The 20,585-nt window shown below is 35.0% G+C and overlaps 1 protein-coding gene across 1 annotated transcript in view; it reads left to right on the forward strand.

The window, feature by feature from the left end:
* The window catches only part of ADGRV1 (adhesion G protein-coupled receptor V1), a 298,863-nt gene that overhangs the window by 74,356 nt on the left and 203,922 nt on the right, over positions 1–20,585 (forward strand). The window contains exons 35-48 of the mRNA XM_084504535.1: positions 961–1,570; positions 2,525–2,740; positions 3,690–3,905; positions 5,130–5,374; positions 5,643–5,824; positions 6,564–7,375; positions 8,814–9,023; positions 12,914–13,044; positions 13,320–13,419; positions 14,449–14,628; positions 16,253–16,416; positions 16,983–17,076; positions 19,567–19,645; positions 20,121–20,259. Coding sequence (XP_084360661.1) covers positions 961–1,570; positions 2,525–2,740; positions 3,690–3,905; positions 5,130–5,374; positions 5,643–5,824; positions 6,564–7,375; positions 8,814–9,023; positions 12,914–13,044; positions 13,320–13,419; positions 14,449–14,628; positions 16,253–16,416; positions 16,983–17,076; positions 19,567–19,645; positions 20,121–20,259 — 3,378 coding nt within the window. The remainder of the gene's footprint in view (positions 1–960; positions 1,571–2,524; positions 2,741–3,689; positions 3,906–5,129; positions 5,375–5,642; positions 5,825–6,563; positions 7,376–8,813; positions 9,024–12,913; positions 13,045–13,319; positions 13,420–14,448; positions 14,629–16,252; positions 16,417–16,982; positions 17,077–19,566; positions 19,646–20,120; positions 20,260–20,585) is intronic.

The raw sequence follows: 20,585 nt of genomic DNA on the forward strand, positions 1-20,585 counted from the left end.
CCCCCTTGTCCTGTCACCAGGCACGTGGGAGAACAGACCAACCCCCACCTCGCTACAGCCTAATGTTTTATATAAGTTTAAATTTGCTTCTACTTGTTTACATTTGAGGTATGAATATTTTAAAGTAAGTGCTGATGACACAATAAATACAGCAAAGCTAAGATGATAAAGATTACACTGTTTTTAAAATGAGTTTATTTTTAACCGATCATGTCAATGACTTTGCACTGTATATAATGGAGGGGCTGGATTGTGTGCAGCTTGCAGTTGGCAATGACATGCTTAAGATCCTCCAGGTAAGGATCAAGGGACATGGAAATAAGTTATAACAATAACATGAAGTCGTAGTGGGAGTCTGTTATAGACCACCCAGCCAGGATGACAACACTGCCAAATTATTCTAGGAGATAAACTATTAGAGAGCATCCAAAGGAGGGCTACTATGGTGGTAAAGGGTCTAGAGGGCAAGAAGTAGGAGGGGCGGCTGAGGTCCTTTGGTTTGATCAGCCCAGAGCAGAGCAGGCTGAGGGGAGGCCTCGTGGCGACCTGCAGCTCCCTCACGAGGGGAGCGGAGGGGCAGGCGCTGAGCTCTGCTCTCTGGGGACAGCGACAGGACCCGAGGGAACAGCATGGAGCTGGGACAGGGGAGGGTCAGGCTGGGTGTGAGGGAAAAGTTCTGCACCCAGAGGTGGTCAGGCACTGGGACAGGTTCCCCAGGGATGTAGTCACGGCACCAAGTTGCTGGAGTTCAAGACGCTTTTGGACTACCCTGTCAGACATGCAGCTTGATTTTGGATTGTCCTGTGTGGAGTCAGGTGTTGGACCTGATAAGTCCTGTGGTTCTTCAGTAACTCAGGATATTTTGTGATTCTGTGACTTGTCTGTATTCCATTTTACACTTTTATGTTCTTCTTTCTTACAGTACAAAGAAGTACATAAATCTTTGTGTTTTCCACTTAGGTTGTGAGAACTCATGGGTCCCTGTCTGAGGTGACTTTGTATTGGATCATAGTCTGTGATCTTACAGAAGACCTGGTCTCTGCATATGGGAATGTAACATTTGATGTTGGCCAAGTGAGAGCAAATATTACTATACAAGTTTCTCCCGATGACGTGCCTGAACTGGATAAGGTGTTTTCAGTTCTGATCATCAATGTCTCCAGTGGTCGTCTTGGAAATCATACTAATGCAACATTAACAGTTTTAGCTAATGATGATCCATATGGACTGTTCGTCTTTTCTGAGAGAAACAGACCAATAAAAGTTGAGGAAGAAACAAAAAATATCTCCCTGACAATAGTAAGGCTTCGTGGTCTTCTTGGTACAGTAGTGGTTACATACAGAACTTTAGGTGATGATGAAAAGTCACCCTTTCTTCCACCTGATGTTGTTAGAGCAATACAAGGAGAAGATTATATACCCATTACTGGTTATGTGATCTTCGCAGCCAATGAAAGTGAAGCCACAATATCCTTGCCTATTTTGGATGATGATGATCCTGAGAGGTCAGAATCTGTTTTTGTGGAGCTAAACAGTACTGTTTTGATCGAGAAAGTACAGGATCGGCCAAGTAAGTGTCTTTCATATGTAAACCAAAACCAAAATATGTAGGCTAATATTTATATTTAATAGGATAAAATGCAACAATTGAAATTACAGTAAAATTTTACCTCTGCCTAACTCTGTATAGTTAAGAATCCTTTAAGTTATATTACGTATGAAGATTCTGTGTCAGCATATATTTCCTTTAGCACAAAATTTTGTCAGGGGTGGACATTTCTTTCTCCCTTTTGCATCTGCTTTATCCCAGGTGTTTTAGGCCAACTGTATTACTGTATTGGTTTTGTGTACTAATACCTGCTCACCTGTTGCTTCTGTAAAGCACAATGATAGGAAATAAGCTACTTCCACTTACTGAAAGCCAAAAAAGCCTTTTAAACATTAAGTGGTGTAGAATTGCAGCTTCATGCTGGCTTTTTAGTGTAGAGGATATTTGCCTGATCCCTTATTCAGATGAATTCAGGTCATTACAGCCTTATTTATGCTTAAGAGCTTCTTGGCATGCCTAATTTCCCTTCCCTCTTCCCCATGCATCTCCCAGATTAATCTTGATTTTAAGGGAAATGCTACGAATAATTCTACTGGGAAACTGAAAGGTTACTTATAGTTCATCATAGCTAGTGTAAAATTCTATTGTCCTACGGACAAATAAAAAGTAATTTTGCTAGTACCTCAGCTCTTCAAAGTACTGATGTTTTGTATGCTCCACAGAAGGGTAGAATAATAAGTTAGTGAAAATGTGGATTTTCTGACATAATGTAATTCAAACACCAAAAGTATGTTCATTCAGTTTGTAGTTATATTTTGTCCAAATCTAAAATAAAAATTTTGCTGAAAGCTAGTAGTGGCCAGCCACTAAACTGAGGTGTATGTCTATGAACTGTATAGCCGTATATAGGAGGCATTTCAGGCTTGCTCTAAGAGTTGTTTGTTTGTTGTTGTTGTTTTTTTTTTTATATTTCAGTTGTAAATTCTCCTCGTCTTGGATCAGTGGGTGAGACTATAGCTCATGTAATTATCAATGCCAATGATGATGCTTTTGGAACACTTCAGCTTTCAGCTTCAGCTGTGCGAGTTGCTGAAAATTATGTTGGACCAATCATTAATGTGACCAGAACCGGGGGAATTTTTGCAGATGTTTCTGTGAAATTCAAAGCTATGCCAATAACTGCAACAGCTGGTAAGAAATCAAAATAGCAGAAATACACATTCTGTGTTAAACCAGAAAGAACATACTGTATGCTTCGAGTAACCAATGCAAACAAGTGTGTATTGAATACAGTCTAGTAAAACAAGTAGAAAAAATACAACTTACATCAAATTTAAAACAGTTCAGAGATATCAACACTGAAGAATGTAGCAAGAAAAGTAAGGAAAGGGATTGGCTGTTTCCCTGGTGGCTGCTCACCTTCTCAAAAAAATAAAATAAATAAAAATAAAAAATCCTGTAGTAGTATATATAGCTACTGCATAGTCCTTCGTACATATTTCAACCTGCCATGCATGACTTATTTGAGTTTATTGGAGGGAAAGTGAGAGCTGGTGACTCATCTGTGACACAGACAGAAGTCAAGCACAATTCAAGAAGACTTTTACTTTACAAATGAAAGGTAAAGCTCTCGGGAGATCCCTGAAAAGCTCCATGAGGCAACCTTATGTCCTTTGAGCAACCTTATGCTCCATGAGCAACCTTATGTCCTTTAGTAAAATCTCCAATTAAACTCTGTTTAATTTTATCTCTTGGAAAGCCAGACAACTATCAGAAATCAAATATAGGAATGTCTCAGTAATGTGATCTTCTCAATGGAAGATCATAATGGACCTTTTTTAATTGCTTCTTGGACTGACAGTGTAAACTCTGTTTTGGCCAAGATGAGATTTATTTTCATCCATCCAGATATCTAAAAGGCAGTAGGAAATAAAAAATTGTATTTCCTGCGTATGAAGATAAAGAAAAGAAAAACACACAAAAAAAACAACCCACACCAACATATGAACACAAGGGAATGCAAAAAGAAAAGTTAAATATTAGTGCTGATAAACATTAGTGATGTTTCATAATGAACCAGAATGACTTAATATTCTTCTGTGTTTTTATTGTTTTGTTGTTTTTTCATGTACATAACTAGGTGAGGACTACAGTGTAGCCTCATCAGATGTTGTCTTACTAGAAGGAGAAACAAGTAAAGCTGTGCCAATTTATATAATTAATGATATCAATCCTGAAGTTGAGGAGTCCTTTTATGTTCAGCTGCTGAATCAAACAACAGGAGGAGCCTTGCTTGGATCTTTGACAAGGGCAATCATAACCATTGAGGCTTCTGATGACCCATTTGGATCCTTTGGTAAACGGATTGTTATTTGTGTATTTTTTCTTCTCCAGTAGCAATCTACTGATTTGTGGGTGTGTTATTACTGGGCAATGGAATAAAAATTTTCAGAATACAAAAGAGGAAGTCTGGATGAACACAGTAAAGGACAAAATAAGATAAACTAAATTAAAGCATGTAATTAAGGGCAAATGGTGCCCTTATATAGTGAAATTAAAGCATTCGGTCAGTTTATATATCAAGATTTTGTGAGACAAAGGTGGATTTTGCACTCTCCTAATGGGGATGGATTTTAATTTAATTTGTATTTTTTAATCTATTCTAAGTGTTGCATTTCTGCAATAGCTTTAAGCTTAAGTTTACATGCCAAAACCTGTTTGCATAGTGCAGTGTCATTGTTTTACAAAACAATCAGGCAAAGCAGGTTTAAATATCTGGGGAAACTGGAAAGTACAAATATGAATTAAATTGCATTCTTATATGTTCTGGTTGTTAGTTATTGTATTTTTCTTCTTTCTGTCATTATCAATAAAATGGATTGTGGACACTTTCCAAAAATAGTTTCATTACACAAGTTTTGAATGGTAATTTCAAATATTAAATGACATTTTAGAAATTTATATTTTCTATTTATTTTTCTAATTTATTTCAGTATTTCTGGTATATGTTTTCCTGCCATTTTATTTGAAAATCTTACTCTTTTGCCCTTTAGTACCCTACTTCGTTTCAGTTATTCCATTTTATCAGCAAAAGGTAAAGGAAATTGACAAAAGTAACTAATTCCACATGGATAATTCATTAACTTAATTCTTAATGACTAAAGATTTTATACAAGAAAGACTTACGTTTGAAACAATTTAGATGGAATATGTTGACACATTTTTTCCACGAGTGACATAAAAATGATAAAAAATTTCTTCACTAGGAAAAATTACCTTCTTACTGTCTTGAAAAAATCATGAAAAAATCATCTTACTGTCTTGAAAAGATCATGGCTAGTCTTGAACAATGGACATGTTGGCTAAACTCTTGGGTGGGGGCTGAATTTTCATGCTGATTTTCTTTGCAGATAAAAAGTAATGACACTGAAAGTTCAATTCAAAGTTTAAACCTGATTAACATTTTTTTACTTGTGCAAATGAATGCAATCAAGTGAAATAAAATATATAATTAAGTAACTAGGATGGTGTTTTTATTGTAAATATTACTGTTAATGAAATACACCTGTTTGCACGTCAGTGTTCCAGATGACTGAATTCACTGTGGAGGAGCCTGAATTTGGATCACTACCCATAAATCTGCCAGTAATCCGCAACGCTGGGACACTTGGTAACGTTACTGTTGAGTGGGTTGCTACCATTGGTGGACACCCTGCTGATGAGGACTTGCAGGTTGCCTCAGGCAATATTACTTTTGCTCCTGGGGAAGCCTTTCAGATGCTACTATTGGAAATCCTGGCTGATGATGTCCCAGAAATAGAAGAAGTAAGTCAAGCAGTTACATCTTCCTTGACGATGGTATTAGTTTTGACTTGTTCTAGAAATATATATGATGGAAAACAAGAAATGTTCCAGCAGGAAGGTGCTAGAATTTCTTGTTATACTTTGCTTGTAATTGTTGTTAGAAAAACAACAACAACAACAACAACAACAAAACAAACAAACAAACAAACAAACAACAACAACAACAACAAAAAAAAAACAACACAAATTGTCTAGCTGCATTATTTCTTTTTCTTTTCTTCTCTTTGAGATTGTCCGTGTAGAATTAACTCAGGCCTCCAATGGTGGTGCTATTGGGTTAGATGGTGTGGCAAATATTATAATACCTGCCAATGATAATCCTTATGGCACAGTTTTCTTTCATCAATCCTTGTATCGAGTCCAGGAGCCACTAGAAAGAAATCTGCTGGCAAACATAACAGTCAGGCGAAGGTTTGTATGTTTGCTCTATTTATAATTACTATTTTTTCTTTACTTTCGTTTTCACTATAATGACAAATTTCAAGCTCCTCTCTGCAAATGTGCATCAATTCTTTGACCTGCCGTCTCAACATATTTTCACTTCAAACACGTTGTTTTTGAAGTAGATGTCTGCTTATTACATAAATTACTTAAATGTAGTATACATAGAAATGCACAATGTAAACTCAATACACACAGTGTACTATTCATTTTGTCTTTTTAATCAAATCATTTAAACCTGCACGGTAGCCTGTTCTTGTGATTTGAACAGGAGGACAAAATGGGCCAGCCCTTACAGGATGAAAATAAGAGAAGGAAAAGAGGTTTTATGCATGTGATCCTAGAAGAAGGGTGATAAGTCTGGGTGTTGCTGGTGAGGAGAGCTGCCAAGTCCTGAAGAAGACTAAGTTAATTCTAATTCCTAGAACCACATGTTTACAAATATGCATTTTTAACAGACTGCTACCTAAGCTATAAATAATCAAACTTGCTATCCACAAAAACAAACAAACAAACAAACAAAAAACAACAGATAACTCAGTTAGTCTGGTACTAGCTTCAAAAGAAATGCATTTTAATATATTGTTTGGAATTTTTCAGCAATTCAGAAAGGGTCAGTTGATTTTGTTCTCTTCTATTATTAACCCAGAAACATGTAGAATATTAGACATCCTTTGTCAACTAATTATTTTATTATAATCTCTTTTAGTGAGGGGAGATTTGGTCAGCTGCAGATTTTCTACAGCACTTCTGAGACTGACATTGTAGCTCTTGCTGTGGAGCAAGGTCAGGATATCCTGGCCTATTACGAGTCTCCTGTACAAGGAATTCCTGACCAACCATCCAAGACCAGAGTGAATGTGTCAGCAGCAAGTGACCCTGTGTATTCCTGTGCAGCTCAGTGCCTAAAAGAACAAGCATGTTCGGCCTTTACATTTTCCAGTGCCTCAGGGATACCTCTCTGCCTTTGGCTGACGTCAGATATCAGCCCATTAACTAACACTTCAGGGTTCTGGACCTACAAGAAAAATGTTACCAGTGCATTCGGCCTTTTCAGCACACAAGCCATTGCTGGCAGTGATTATGAACCTGTTACAAGACAGTGGGCCATAATGCAGGAAGGGGAAGAGTTTGCAAATCTGACAGTAACCATACTGCCTGACAGCCTGCCAGAACTGGATGAGAGATTCACTATAACACTTTTGAAAGTAGAACTGATGAATGTCTCAGCCAGCTTAAAAAACCAACCAACCATAGGACAGCCAAACACCTCCACAGTTATCATAATGATGAACGGAGATGCATTTGGAGTGTTTAAGATCTACAGTGTAAGTCCCAATGCAACCGAGAATGGTCTGTATGTTGAAGTAGAGGAACATCCTCAGACCACCGTGCAGCTAATGATACACAGAACAGAAGGCAGCCTGGGACAAGTGGCAGTGGAATGGCGTGTCACTGGTGGGACTGCTACTCCAAACTTGGATTTTATAGGTGCCGGTGAGACTCTGGTGTTTGCTGAAGGTGAGACAAGGTCTTGTTTTGACTTCTGTTTTATAAAACTAAGAAAAAGAAAAAAAGAATGTGACAAGTACATGATACTGTGGATGTTTTGACAAGTGATGTCTTATTGTTAGGCTAAATCTCCCTGAATGCTAAGGATACGTGTGCAAAAGAGTATGTTTTTTCATCAGCATGTAGCATTATCCACCAGAACACACACAGTGGTAGCAAAGCACAATGAAATATCTAAAGAATAAATATCTAAGGGTTTTTATTAAAGAAATATTGCAGTGTGCACTATAAAGATTTCCTTTACCACATAAGTAAAGATTAATAAAACAGCCGAAGACAGTTGTTACAGCAAGGATAATGGAAACGAGAATCAGGCCGAAGTGGTCTTTTGTTAGCCCTCAGTCACTACAGTACTAATTTTTCATGACATCTCTTTAAATTCTGAAATCGTTTTGTAAAATAACAGAACATACTTAAACGTAAAGTAACAGAACAAACTTAAAAGAATTGCAAACAGGACAAACAAGTCACTCACAAACATTATATAAGTACCACTCAGCATGCTGTATTTTATGATATATTTTATATTTTTAAAGTCTGACTTAATCGAACTGATATTTTGAAAGCAATTTCCCGGAGTGTAGTAAAAATTCTAGTGTGCTAGCTTGATAAATCATCTGAATGGTAAGGTATGGCTGCTGGCAATGATTCTGAGTCTGACATGTAATTACATTACCAGTTATAAGTTTAGTAAAAACTGATTTTGAAGTGTTTTGAAAGACAATCTAGCAGGAAATACACGTGTATTCTGTAAATTGGTATTCTCATGATCATAAAACACAGCTGGGTTATGCACACGCACTGAACAACAGGATTGTGTTGTAAATTTTAATGGATATATAGCGACTAGAGATTAACAGTGTTTGCTGCTTACATTATTAATCTTTGATAGTCCCAAAGGCAAGGAACTAACAAAATGTCAGCCCATTCCAATGCATTCCCTGGCTCAGTAAATGTACTCATATTGAGTGTACACCCATGTGTATATGGTTCATCAGAGAGTTTAGCACTTGGTGATTTTTTTTTTTTCAAGAATGATATTCCCCCTTTCTAAGTTAAATTTTAAAGTCATAGAATTTGTAATGAAAATAAAGAATTCTAGGCATTCAGAAATAATCCCTATATAATTAATTTCTACATAGTATATTTAATGATGTGATTTTTTTATTGGCTTAATGTGACTGATCAATAGTAATTAAATAAAATTTGATAATGATGTTCACTGACTTACAGAAAGATCTAAGTTTGTTTCATACAACTTTAATGTTTTTTTTGTTTGTTTTGTTTGTTTTTTTTGTAATTAATTATTTTCAAAACGAGATTATTAAGTCTTTTTACAAGGTGGTTTCCAAGTGGACACACATTGTATACATTCTTCTCCTTGCAGGTGAAACAAAGAAGACGGTCACGCTGCCCATTATAGATGATCCAGCGCCAGAGGATGATGAAAGTATTGAAATCAGCCTGGTCCATACTGAAGGAGGGAGTCGAATTTTGCCCAGTTTTGACACTGTCACAGTGATTATTCTGGCCAGTGACAATGTGGCAGGAATTATAAGCTTCCATACAGCCTCAAGATCTGTTATTGGTCGTGAAGGTGTGTTCCTTGTGTTGACCACGCTCAAATTTTAATGTCATTTTTTATCTTTGTGCTTTCTGTTGATAATGACTCCCAATTATGGTGTTTCACTCTTCAGAGAACACCAGCAAGCAGAGAATATCCACATACTTCACATGTACTTTGAACTGTTGCAAGCATTCATAGAATCGCAGAATGGTTAAGGGTGGAAGGCACCTCTGGAGGTCATCCAGTCCTTTCCCCCTCAAGCAGGGCTACCTAAAGCAGGTTGCTCAGGACCATGTCCAGGCTTTTGAGTATGTCCAAGGAGGGAGACCCCACAACCTCTCCGGGCAACCTGTGCCAGTGCTCCCACACAGCACAGAAGTGCTGCCTAATATTCGGAGGGACCCTCTTGTGCTCCAGTTTGTGCCCACTGCCTCTTGTCCTGTCCCTGGGCACCACTGACACGAGCCTAGCTCTGTCCTCTTCCACCTTCCCTTCAGGTGTTTATGGACACTGCTGAGATCCCCCTGAGCCTCCCCTTCTCCAGGTTGAGCAGTCCCATTTCTCTCAGCCTCTTCCCATCCCTCGATCATACAATAATAATTTGGTATGAAACAAACATTTGCATTATTGTTTTAAAGAATATGTTGCATGTTTCATCTACAGTCTGATGCAGTGTCGCAGAGGATGATAATAGTACTGGTGGTGATTGCTTTAGATGGCCTCTGATGGAATACGTGAAAGGGCATCATAACCTTTTGTTTCTTATCTAGGTATGGTTTGTGTTAATTCTGTGCCAAGCCAGCTGTGGTATGATTATCTAAGAAGAGCTGTTAATGAGCACAAGGAATTAATACAAACTGTCGCAGTCCCAAAGGTTATGGTGACCCTGAATACTTTCAACTGCTTCAATGTTATTCATAGCATGCTACCAAATGCTGGCTGCTTGAAACTCAAGTACTTGGCTATAGTTCTATTAGTATATATAGTTATTATTACATTAAATTTTTGCAGGTTGTGAAAAGAAATAGTTCATTGCCTTCCAGAAGGAAAAAAAAATAGGTGTCTTTGATTAAAAAAGAGAGAAAGAGAGAAACAGAGAAACAGAGAAAGAGCAAAAGAGCTAAGGCATTTGGATTATTTTAGTTTTTTTGTCAAAATATTTTTTTTTCATTTCAATGCAAAATTTACCAGACATAAATCCAAATATTATTAACAGTTACTGTGTTACTAAAAATTTTCTGTTAGGTGAATAAATTGTGTTTTCACAATGTGCATGTTATTTTTTACCTTATTGAGGATAAGTGTAGTATTTTTTATTGGACAGGGGTCTGCAACAGTCGTGTAACTGTATTACAAGAAAATGCACTGCAGTAGCTTAAAGTAATGAGGAAGTGGTTGATGCTCCTGTCTTCACAGTGCTAAATACCCACCTCTGTTTCTCTATGTAAGAGATACATCACTTATGAAGTCACAATGTAGAAATATAAAAGTATGGATAAGGATTAAGTATTAAAACAAATATTGAATTTAGCCTAATAACACTTTCAATCTTCAGAAATCAATTAGTGTTCATATTAGCATTTATTGCGTATAGAAATACCAAAAAAATCTTGGTAAAGCTGACAGGAAATGTGGGTCAGTAAATAACTACTTGGAATCTGTAGTAATGACTTCAAGTTTCTTCTCAGTGTTTGGATTATAGTGGAACAGCTTTCTATATCTTACAGCATTTTTTCCCAGTCTTCAATGAAAATTCATTGTAACTTATATATTGAAATAAGCTTTGTCTTATTTGTGTGTGTGTGCATGTGTGTGTGTGTTTTCCCAATGGTATTAAACCATTGAAACCACCTTTCTGATAAATCTTTATTTCTTTGTAACGGATATGCAAAATTCTCAAATAGAATATAGTGGATTGCAGTGCAGTGTTAAACTTAGCCTCAGTTAAATTAGTTAAATTTAGCCTCAGAAGAACCTGTAAACTGGGAGTCTACCATCCAGATATCTGACTGTAGAAGTGGAATCCTTGTGATATCAATAAATTTTGAATTCCTTAATTTTCTTAGAAGCAACATGGACCAACTTAAGCCAAAGCTGTCGACATCAGTACATCTCTGAGACTTACCTGAAGTTGGAAATGTTGAGGCTGAATATTTATCATTTATGTATTTGAAAATGGGTGTATACAGTTTTTGTATTACTTCTCTAAAATATTAAATTTTATTTAAGTATATTAAGGGCTCTTGAAGTTAATAATTCTTTTCTCTTTCATTGGTAGCCAATATACATGCATATCTCTGACTCTTCCTTACAAAAAAAAGAAATGTAACTATAAAATTTTCAGATTTTTCTTGCCTGTTTTAGTTATACAACGCTGTACAATTCTGTAAGGTAATGGAGTAGAATAGCAAGATAGCATCCTAACTTGCTGCTCTCTGAATTGCATAATCAAAGAGACTAGTTAATGTTATTATAACATTATCTTATGTATTGTAAATTCTTCAACAAACACAAGAAGTCTCATGTTTTTACACATCTCAGAATTGTAGATTTCTACATATTTCATGTCTCTGAAAGCCTATGCAGTACAAAATGTGCTGTCAAACTTAAATTCTGTGGACCTGAAAAATGCTTGTGAAATATGAATTCCATATACGTACATATTATAAATAAGCATCTGTCCTCTATTGTGAATGTTTTGAAAAATATTGCCTACTATCCATTCCATGTTAATATAACTTGCTAATTTCACATTTCCACGTTTAAAATATATAATGGAAATTTTACAATAAGTTGTGAATATAAAACTATTTTCTACATTTTACAAAGCCCACTAAGAGGTCTGCTCTTTTTAATTAAAGTGCCTCTGCCGTTAAATGTTATAAATGTGCAAAATACCATAACATTTGCTTCCTTTATATGCACATTGTCCAGCAACACTGATTACCTCTGAGATTATAAGAAATTATTAACATTTTCTGAATGTTTTGTTTTGTAACAGTGACCTTATTTGTAAGTTCAAACTCACATAAATGGAACTTACAGATAATTATAAGCATTTTTTTCTGCATGCACTGAATAAAGTCACAAGACAGTGCAAATGTTCAAATAATGTGTATTCTTTGCAGGGAACTGTTGTAGAAAACTATTATTACTGTTGGTATATACAGCAGTTACTGTTTTGTGCAGTTTACAGACTCATATTGCTCTAATGTTTGCACATGTATTCATGAGCATTCCCTTTCTAAGTTATTCATCTATACCAAGTTCCCTCAGCCGAAGAACGGCTGGGCCTGTTCAGCCTGGAGAAGAGGAGGCTGAGGGGAGACCTCATCACAGTCTACAACTTCCTCGTAAGGGGGTGTCGAGAGGCAGGAGACCTTTTCTCCATTAACACCAGTGACAGGACCCGCAGGAACGGGGTTAAGCTGAGGCAGGGGAAATTTAGGCTTGACGTCAGGAGGGGGTTCTGCACAGAGAGGGTGGTTGCACACTGGAACAGGCTCCCCAGGGAAGTGGTCACTGCACCGAGCCTGTCTGAATTTAAGAAGAGATTGGACTGTGCACTCAGTCACATGGTCTGAACTTTTGGGTAGACCTGTGCGGTGTCAAGAGTTGGACTTGATGATCCTTAAGGGTCCCTTCCAACTCAGGATATTCTATGATTCTATGATTCTATGATATGTTCATAGTTCTTTCCAAGTGTGAACTAAAAATGGAAAAAAACTTGAAGAGTTTAAGTTTAGGATTTTCTTTTGTGATATATAACTACTGTGAAAATCAAATTAACAATTAAAAATATCAATATCTTTCAGAAAAAATACTTTAACTGTGTGATGCATGTTTTTGACTTCTCATTTTTATAACTAACATGTAGAAAAAGAGACCTTGAAACATTGCAACTTGTCCTTTATTCCTAGGAGAACAACTACAATTCCACGTCATAAGAACTCCTCCAGGACTGGGAAATGTTACTGTTGAGTGGAAGATAGTAGGGCATAATGTAAAACAAAATTTTGCAAACTATTCTGGAATACTTTTTTTTCCTGAGGTAAGTCCATAAACAGTGATGTTGGCTACTGGAAAACACTGTGATTGGAGCTGATCTGAGAAAAAGTGTGCTTTTTTAACAGTCTTTGTTTCTTGATTTGTTTATTTAATTTCTCACTTACTTTTGGACTTACAAACTGGAGGGAGATTGCAGTTCTTGATACTTTTCATAAAGAAATTATTCAAAATACTTGTAATTATTACTTAATATTATTGTAATTATATACTTGTGTTTTATAAAATAAAGGCTAATCAATTTACCCTTAAAACCAATAGGGGATGTTGAATACAACATTATATGTCGATCTGCTGGATGACCATATTCCTGAAGAAAAAGAAGAATACCAAGTCATCCTATACAACATAAAAACAGAAGGTAATGCAGAACTATAGCCATCTACATCTTAAAAATACCATTTAATAATACAATATTTTTAATTTTCTTAATTCATTTTGGAGGTATAAGACTGAGCAAACTGCAGCTGCTATGCAAAGTTCATTAACATTTTATTGAAATAGACTTGGTCCTTATGTACGTATATATAAACCCCAGAGTGTCTCCACAAATACACTTTTAAAAATACATTTTTAATACATATTTTTTAAATACAGGTTTTTAATCCTGACTTAATTCTGCCTATTTAATTCAGTGGTTGTTTCTTCCCTTAATATGAATGCACACTTGACTTTACTAATATGTCGTGGATAGAGTTGCCATGAAACACGCAGATATTTTTATCTTTTAAAACGATCTTGTCAAGCTGCAGACTTACTGATCTGTTCCTGAATTCAAGGTCATCAGAATATTTTATTCTTGCCATTAAAATTATAGTGAGAAAAGAAGCCTTAAACTGCATCTGTTCTGAAATACCTTTTCTCAAACTGAAATTAATGTCCAAACACCAAACTAACTTGACATGTATTGTGTTGCTGTGAGGTGTCTTATCAACTTCTGAGAGTCACTGTGACCCAACAGGATAAGCAAAATTATTCATAAAAGCAACAGTTGGAAAACAGATCAGTTTATTGATGTAATGATTGTGAAGTGGAATATAGTTTTAAGCCTTTGGAGGTACTTCCTGGGAAAATGTTTTATTTCCTTTTAAAATATAGGGTATTTGGGGAAGTTGATATTTGGCACTGGCTTGTTAAGTTTTCTTATTTTTTAATACATTTTTGTGACTTTGTACTTGGTATGCATAAAATTTCTGTTTCTATTTGTTATAGAATGTAAGTATACAAAGATGTGGAGGTCCCACACCATCCACATACTTCAGTGAGCTTTGGTTTCATGGTATTTGCATGGCTACTGACCATCATTTAAATGTTATATTAACAATAATATAAGACAAAAATATTACTTGCATAACACTTCATTCACTGCAGTCTACTGATTCTCTTCCAGGAGTTTCTTCTACAGGTGCTGCTGTTTTGGATAGTCAAGGATATGAAGCTGTTCTAACAGTAGAAGCTAGTGATGAACCACATGGAATCTTGAATTTTGCTTCTACATCCAGGGTGGTTTTAATACCAGAGGAAAACAAAACGATTCAGCTTTTTATTAACAGAGAATTTGGATCTCTAGGTCTGTATAACAACACCAAGAGAACAGAAGTTTTGTTTTGATTATTATTAAGCAAATAAAAGCCATGATAATGAGGCCAGAAAGTTTGGAAAAATCTTGATTACAGTTGGTATTTTTTTCAGAAATTCTAAGCTTCTTTCTGCAGACTTGTAAACTAAATATTACTTATAAAATCCTCATTAATACAGCAAGGGATTTGAAAGCTGTAACATAATCGGGTGGCTATTAAAGTTACCATATTTTTGTCTAATGAGTCTGTCTCAAAGCATAAGTCTCTTCAGAAGAAATAGAAAACATGAGAAAAGTGACATGTACATACATCCCACATATTTTTTCTTTGAATTTCCGGAAGTCAGCACCTTAGGAATGTCATACGGAAAAAGTTGTGTCCAGACCACTGAATTCAATTTATCTGTCTCCGCTGACAATTTCTGATTCCGCTTTGAATCACTTTATCCATTAACATCCTTTAAACTATATAGTATTCAATTCTACAATGCAATAGTGTGCTTTGTGGGAAACAAAAAAAAAAAAAAAAGAAAAAGAAAAACAAAAAACACTTGTGTTTGTTGCCCGAAAATATCAACTTACATTGTGAGAAAACATGTATAATAATTTCCTATTTGCCTTTTTGGACCATATTTAGACCTCGGTGATAATTTGTCTGTTTCTTTTGCCATACTTGTTTTGAAATGAAGTAACGTTTACAATGCTTTTCAAGATCTGGAGACACCAGAGAGTTACAGAGGCATTTTATTTTAATGACACTATTTTTCCATTTACTTTTTAATACCAATTCATACTCTAGTTTAGTCGTCAGTAAACTAATGCTTTAAGGTAACTGTTCATAGTAAGTGCAAGACCTCTTACTGAATTCAAATAAGCGTCATTATTTATTTATTAATTAGGACTCTTTTATCCCTTACATTTTATTTCATACAGAGCAGCTTTTAATTTCATCTGTCACTTTATTTCAGGATCACACTCGTTATGTTTGCCACTTGACTTACCCTACGAGATTACTGAGAGGTGGTTTTATTCTCAAAACTATAATGTATAACTTGGTAATATTTATCTGTGTGTCCCCTAATTTTAATCTCTATTGAAGTTTGTCAATCTGCCCAGAAAAGTATCTAGATTTATTAATCTGTGTTTCCTAGCACTGTCATTAGAGCCTTTCTTAGATATCAGTCATTCCCAAAAAGTGCCCTTGTTGCAAAAACTCATATTAATGATACACGAGATGTCCCACCTAGTCTTTCAGCAATTTCGTATTTATGGTCCACAGAACTTCAAATTTCTGGATACATTTGGACCCAATGATTTTTGAGTCTTGTGCAGACAGACAAGTCAGTAAAGGTCAAATTGAAGGCACATTGATAACAGTAACAAAGGTACACCAGCTCCAATATACTTTGGATTAGTCTTTTAATCCTTCTGTTTTGCAGTTAGTCTCTTCATTTTTGGATTAGTCTTTTAATCCTTCTGTTTTGCAGTTAGTCTCTTCATTTTGTGGATGAGGATTTGATCTCTTGTCTTTATCTATTCCAGTGAACATTATATAAGAACTGAAAAACAAATGTGCTTTGTTTTTTTTTTTTTTTCTTCCTCACAAATTAAACAGGTACTATCAATGTTACGTATGCCACAGCTACAGGATTGCTCACTGTAAGTAATCAGACAGAAGAGACCGTGGCTGAACCAGGAGCTGATTATGTACCTGCTTCTGGCTCACTGATTTTAGAAGAAGGAGAAACATCAGTTGCCATAAATATTACTATTCTAGAGGTAACCTCTAAACCTTTTAATTCAGTACTTTTCTGTATGATTTCAAAGGGGAATATTTTGGAAACTAAAGCTTGCAGCCATTATTTGAAGCCATGTATTATATTTCATTATCATTTAGAAAGATGGTTTCAATCTTAATATTAAAATCACAAGGGATCAAATAGTCACAGAAAACATCTCTACCTCTTGTCTAAAGGTAATAAAGTTGTCTCATTAAAACTTTACTAACTATCTAGTAGTACCTAGAACAGTGTGCTTCATGGCTGGCTACAGGCTCGTACTTTTTCGTTGTTGGAGATACATGCCTCTAAAATTGGTCAGTAATTTATTTGCAAGGATAGTTTATCATCGCCACAGGATCTTTTTCATGATATATAATGTCTTACTTCATAATTCTTTCATGATAATCAGTTTCAGACCCAATAAAATTATTTCAGGAAAACAAAAAAATGAATTCCAGTGTCACAGTAATATTAGAGACTTGTTGTGTGTTCCTTTTTGTTGACTTTTGTGGAAGTTTCTTAAAGGAAAATGAGAAGAGTATGTATTGCATTTGTGTTTTGCAGGATGATATACCAGAGGTGCAAGAATTCTTCTTGGTTAATTTAACTTCAGTGGAACTCATCATGAACCATTCAACATCATCCCCACCTAAGCTTGGTAAAACATCTTATACCAAATTATTTTTACTTTTCCTTTTTAATGGTTTAGATTATATTACCTTGGGAGATTATCATTATTCCTCTTACTTACCAACTGTGCTGGGATGACGCATGGTTATTTAGAAGAAATATCATAGAATATGAAATAGATTTATATTTATACTTAATCTCTTGCTTTTTAAACTCTGGGAAAATTACAAACTAATTTTCATAGAGGAGTTAGTAATTATCAGTTGGAAAGCACAATTATTTGAAAAGTTTATTGGTGATTTTTTCATCTGATTTTCATTTACAAACTGCAAAACGGAAAAAAAAAAAAAGTCAAAAAACCCTTTATGTGGCTACTCTACTCACTCATTTAAAAGTCTGTTTTTATTCTTTTATCACTTTTAGGAAACATATTTTATGGTTTTCCTACTCTTGCAATGATCTTTATTATTTGCTTAGTCTGCTTCTCATTTTGCTTCAGTAGAATAGTAGTCCTTGGCTTTAAGAACTGTTGGATTATCCTGTGGTACTAAAGACTAGGTATATAATTTCATACATCTTCTTTGACTCTTTTCCCTTTTCTTTGCATGCTTATAGAAGTGACTGAGTTAATTCGTTACAGATTGAAAGGTAACTTGCAAGACTCACTGCCGATTTGTGAATAGTTGAGTCTAAAATATGAAAGGAGTAGCATGTAAGAATGAAGGATTAATCCAAACTAAACTGTGTTGTATAATCTCACTTTCTCTTTGGCTGTCTCCTTGAACCATGACCATTTAACACTGATGTGATACTGCATTGGGTCAGCTTTACTTACAATGAGAAAATAATAGTTTTAAGTCATAAGGCAAAAATATGTTCACATAACATGTCACAGTGAATTCTGTTATCAGCCAGTTTTTTAATCTTGTTTTCTGCATTGGTGTGTTTTTATTTGTTATGGTTGAAAATGTAGGTCCTAGTCAGGGCCACGCCTTCCTTCAAGATTTCTAGCAATCCAATACCCTATCCAAGATACTTGAACGAGTTCTAATGAGGGGTCTAATATCAGAAGAGATGTGTATTCTGCATGTGTTACAGGCATGTAGTCAGTTCTACACATCTGGCTTTTATTGCATGCAGTGCTGCTGTCATTGCCATCTGTATGCTCTATGTTAAGTAAGCCTGCTGTCTGTGATGAACAAGTGAACATGCCAAGCTTAAGTGACCTATGTTTCTGATTGAGGTTTCACTCAAACAGCATAAAGATAGTTTTGCTATTTTGTCCATTCTGCTCTTGAGAGCAAACTCTTAGAGATCCTGGGTGAACAGATCTGACTTCAAAGTGACATGGGAAAATGCGGATAAGGAGTGAAGCAAAAATGTCTGTAATTACCAGAACTCCCTCAGGATTCGTAAACCTCAGTAACATTTCTGTTGTCTGTGTAGAGCTATTTTCATCTCTACCTCATAGTGACAGGCTTAGATTCATGGTAATAATCTTCTACTTTTGTTCAGTTTTATCTGAATTGATGGAAAAATGTATGTGGATCTAAATATAATGTACTTATGGCAGACTCAGTGAAGTCAATTTGGTTTTAGAAAGTAAGCTGAAGTTTATAAAAAGTAAACTGAAGTAAGTTAAGGTAGTTGTGTGGTGCTGTTGTCTGAAAAACAACAACCTATTTTCTGAGAAGTATTAAGTTTTGACTGTAAAGTTCTGGTCTCTGAAGTTAGTGGACTTTTCTGACATTAAACTATTATTTGGAGTTTTTCACACTGCAGTGTATTCAATTACTATTTCAGGCTAATTGTAAATATCTGTATGTCTTTATGGAGCAGTAAAGTATGCAAAGTACTGTATATTACAGTATATACTGCATACTGTATATACTGTAAAGCAGTAAAGTACTGTATATTACAGTAGTATATATGTAGTGTATATTACAGTACTTTACTGTAAAAAAAAATATATTTGTGAACACCCCACAAATAAATTAATAATTGTATATTTGTAGTGGAATCTGAGGTGTGCCATTAGGATGTATGATGAGGCACTGAAGCACGAAAAGAAGATGAACTACTGAATCATTTATTATTCTTCCTTATTGTCTTTCTCATACTCAGAATGGCACAGTCTGCGAAATGTTGAATGTCATCATAATAAACACTTATAGTGAAGACAAATTAAGATTCCATTGCAAATCTAGACTTTATTATTTCCTAAAGTTTTATGTGCTCTTTAACTTTCTAAATTTGCTTTTTCTATTTCTTTTTTTTTTTTTTTTTTTTTTTTGGTATGCATTATTAAATATTACAGTGCTAATTCTAGACATGTTATTGCACTTCTAGTAGTAAGGACTCGTTCCAGTTATCTTAGCCACTCCTATTTTCTCCTACACATATTTTTTTTTTGGAAAGAAACTCTAATATTAGTACAGATTAAATAATTGATCCTTGAAAATCAAGATAATTGATTTTATTGTTCTTTAATTTTTTGTCTTTCTGTTTTTCCTTTTAGATGTGGAAGGTTTAGCTTCTCAAATTGTTATTGATGCTAATGATGGTGTAAGAGGAGTAATTGAATGGGAAGGTACCAAGTAAGTCTCGTCTGAAGAACTCACTGTGCCAATTAGTGATTGGTATTGCCCATTTTCTTTCTAAAAGTAAAACTCCTGTTAAAAATAAGGCCATGTCTTTGAGATGGTAAAGTAATCATTCAATTCAGCTGAACTAGAAAGTGGGATTCCCACACTGAAAACAAAATTTACTCTTCATCTAATCAGAATTCTTATTACTACTTCCACTGTTGTCCTTTTATATTACCAATTTGCCTAACCTCCCCAGCCTGCATCAACTCTTCCAGCCTCACCATTCATACAAGAAAACAAACAAAACAAAACAAACCTCCTGTTACTTAATTCCATGTAGATAAGAAAAAAAAAAAAAGTAAAAAGGATGCGTTAGAGAACTATAATGTAGGGAACAATTCAGAGTAGAAATGTAATAAAAATATACCATCTTTTTTAAAAGAACATAATCAGTGAACATTGAGAATTTTTATTTTTATTTTAGATTTGAAGTTAGTGAATCTCATGGGAATCTGACAGTAATGGCTTACCGAAACAGAGGATCATATGGCAATGTGTCTGTATTTTTTTATGCCCAAAATTTGGAGGCCCAACTGGGTTTGGATTTTAATGTAACCTCAAGGGTAAGAAGCAACTCTAAATCTAGTACTTTTTATTCTTTCAGCTTCCATAAAAGAATATCTTCTTGATTATTCTGCCGAATGATCAGTAGTGATGCTAGATGTTTCAATTTGTTTCAGTTGCTTTGGAAACCTGAATAGAATGAAATAAAAATATTCTTATTCTTACTATTTCTTTCTTTCTTTTTTTTTTTTAATATTTTTTAATATAAAGCAAAATGTAAACATTCAAACATCTATTTCAAATTTAATTTTGATTAGACATACAAACTTTTTCATAGATGATTTTTGCAACAGGACTTTCAAAATAAATTATTCTTTCTTGTCCT

This window comes from Aythya ferina (assembly GCF_964211825.1).
Source record: "Aythya ferina genome assembly, chromosome: Z".
Taxonomy (NCBI): Eukaryota; Metazoa; Chordata; class Aves; order Anseriformes; family Anatidae; genus Aythya; species Aythya ferina.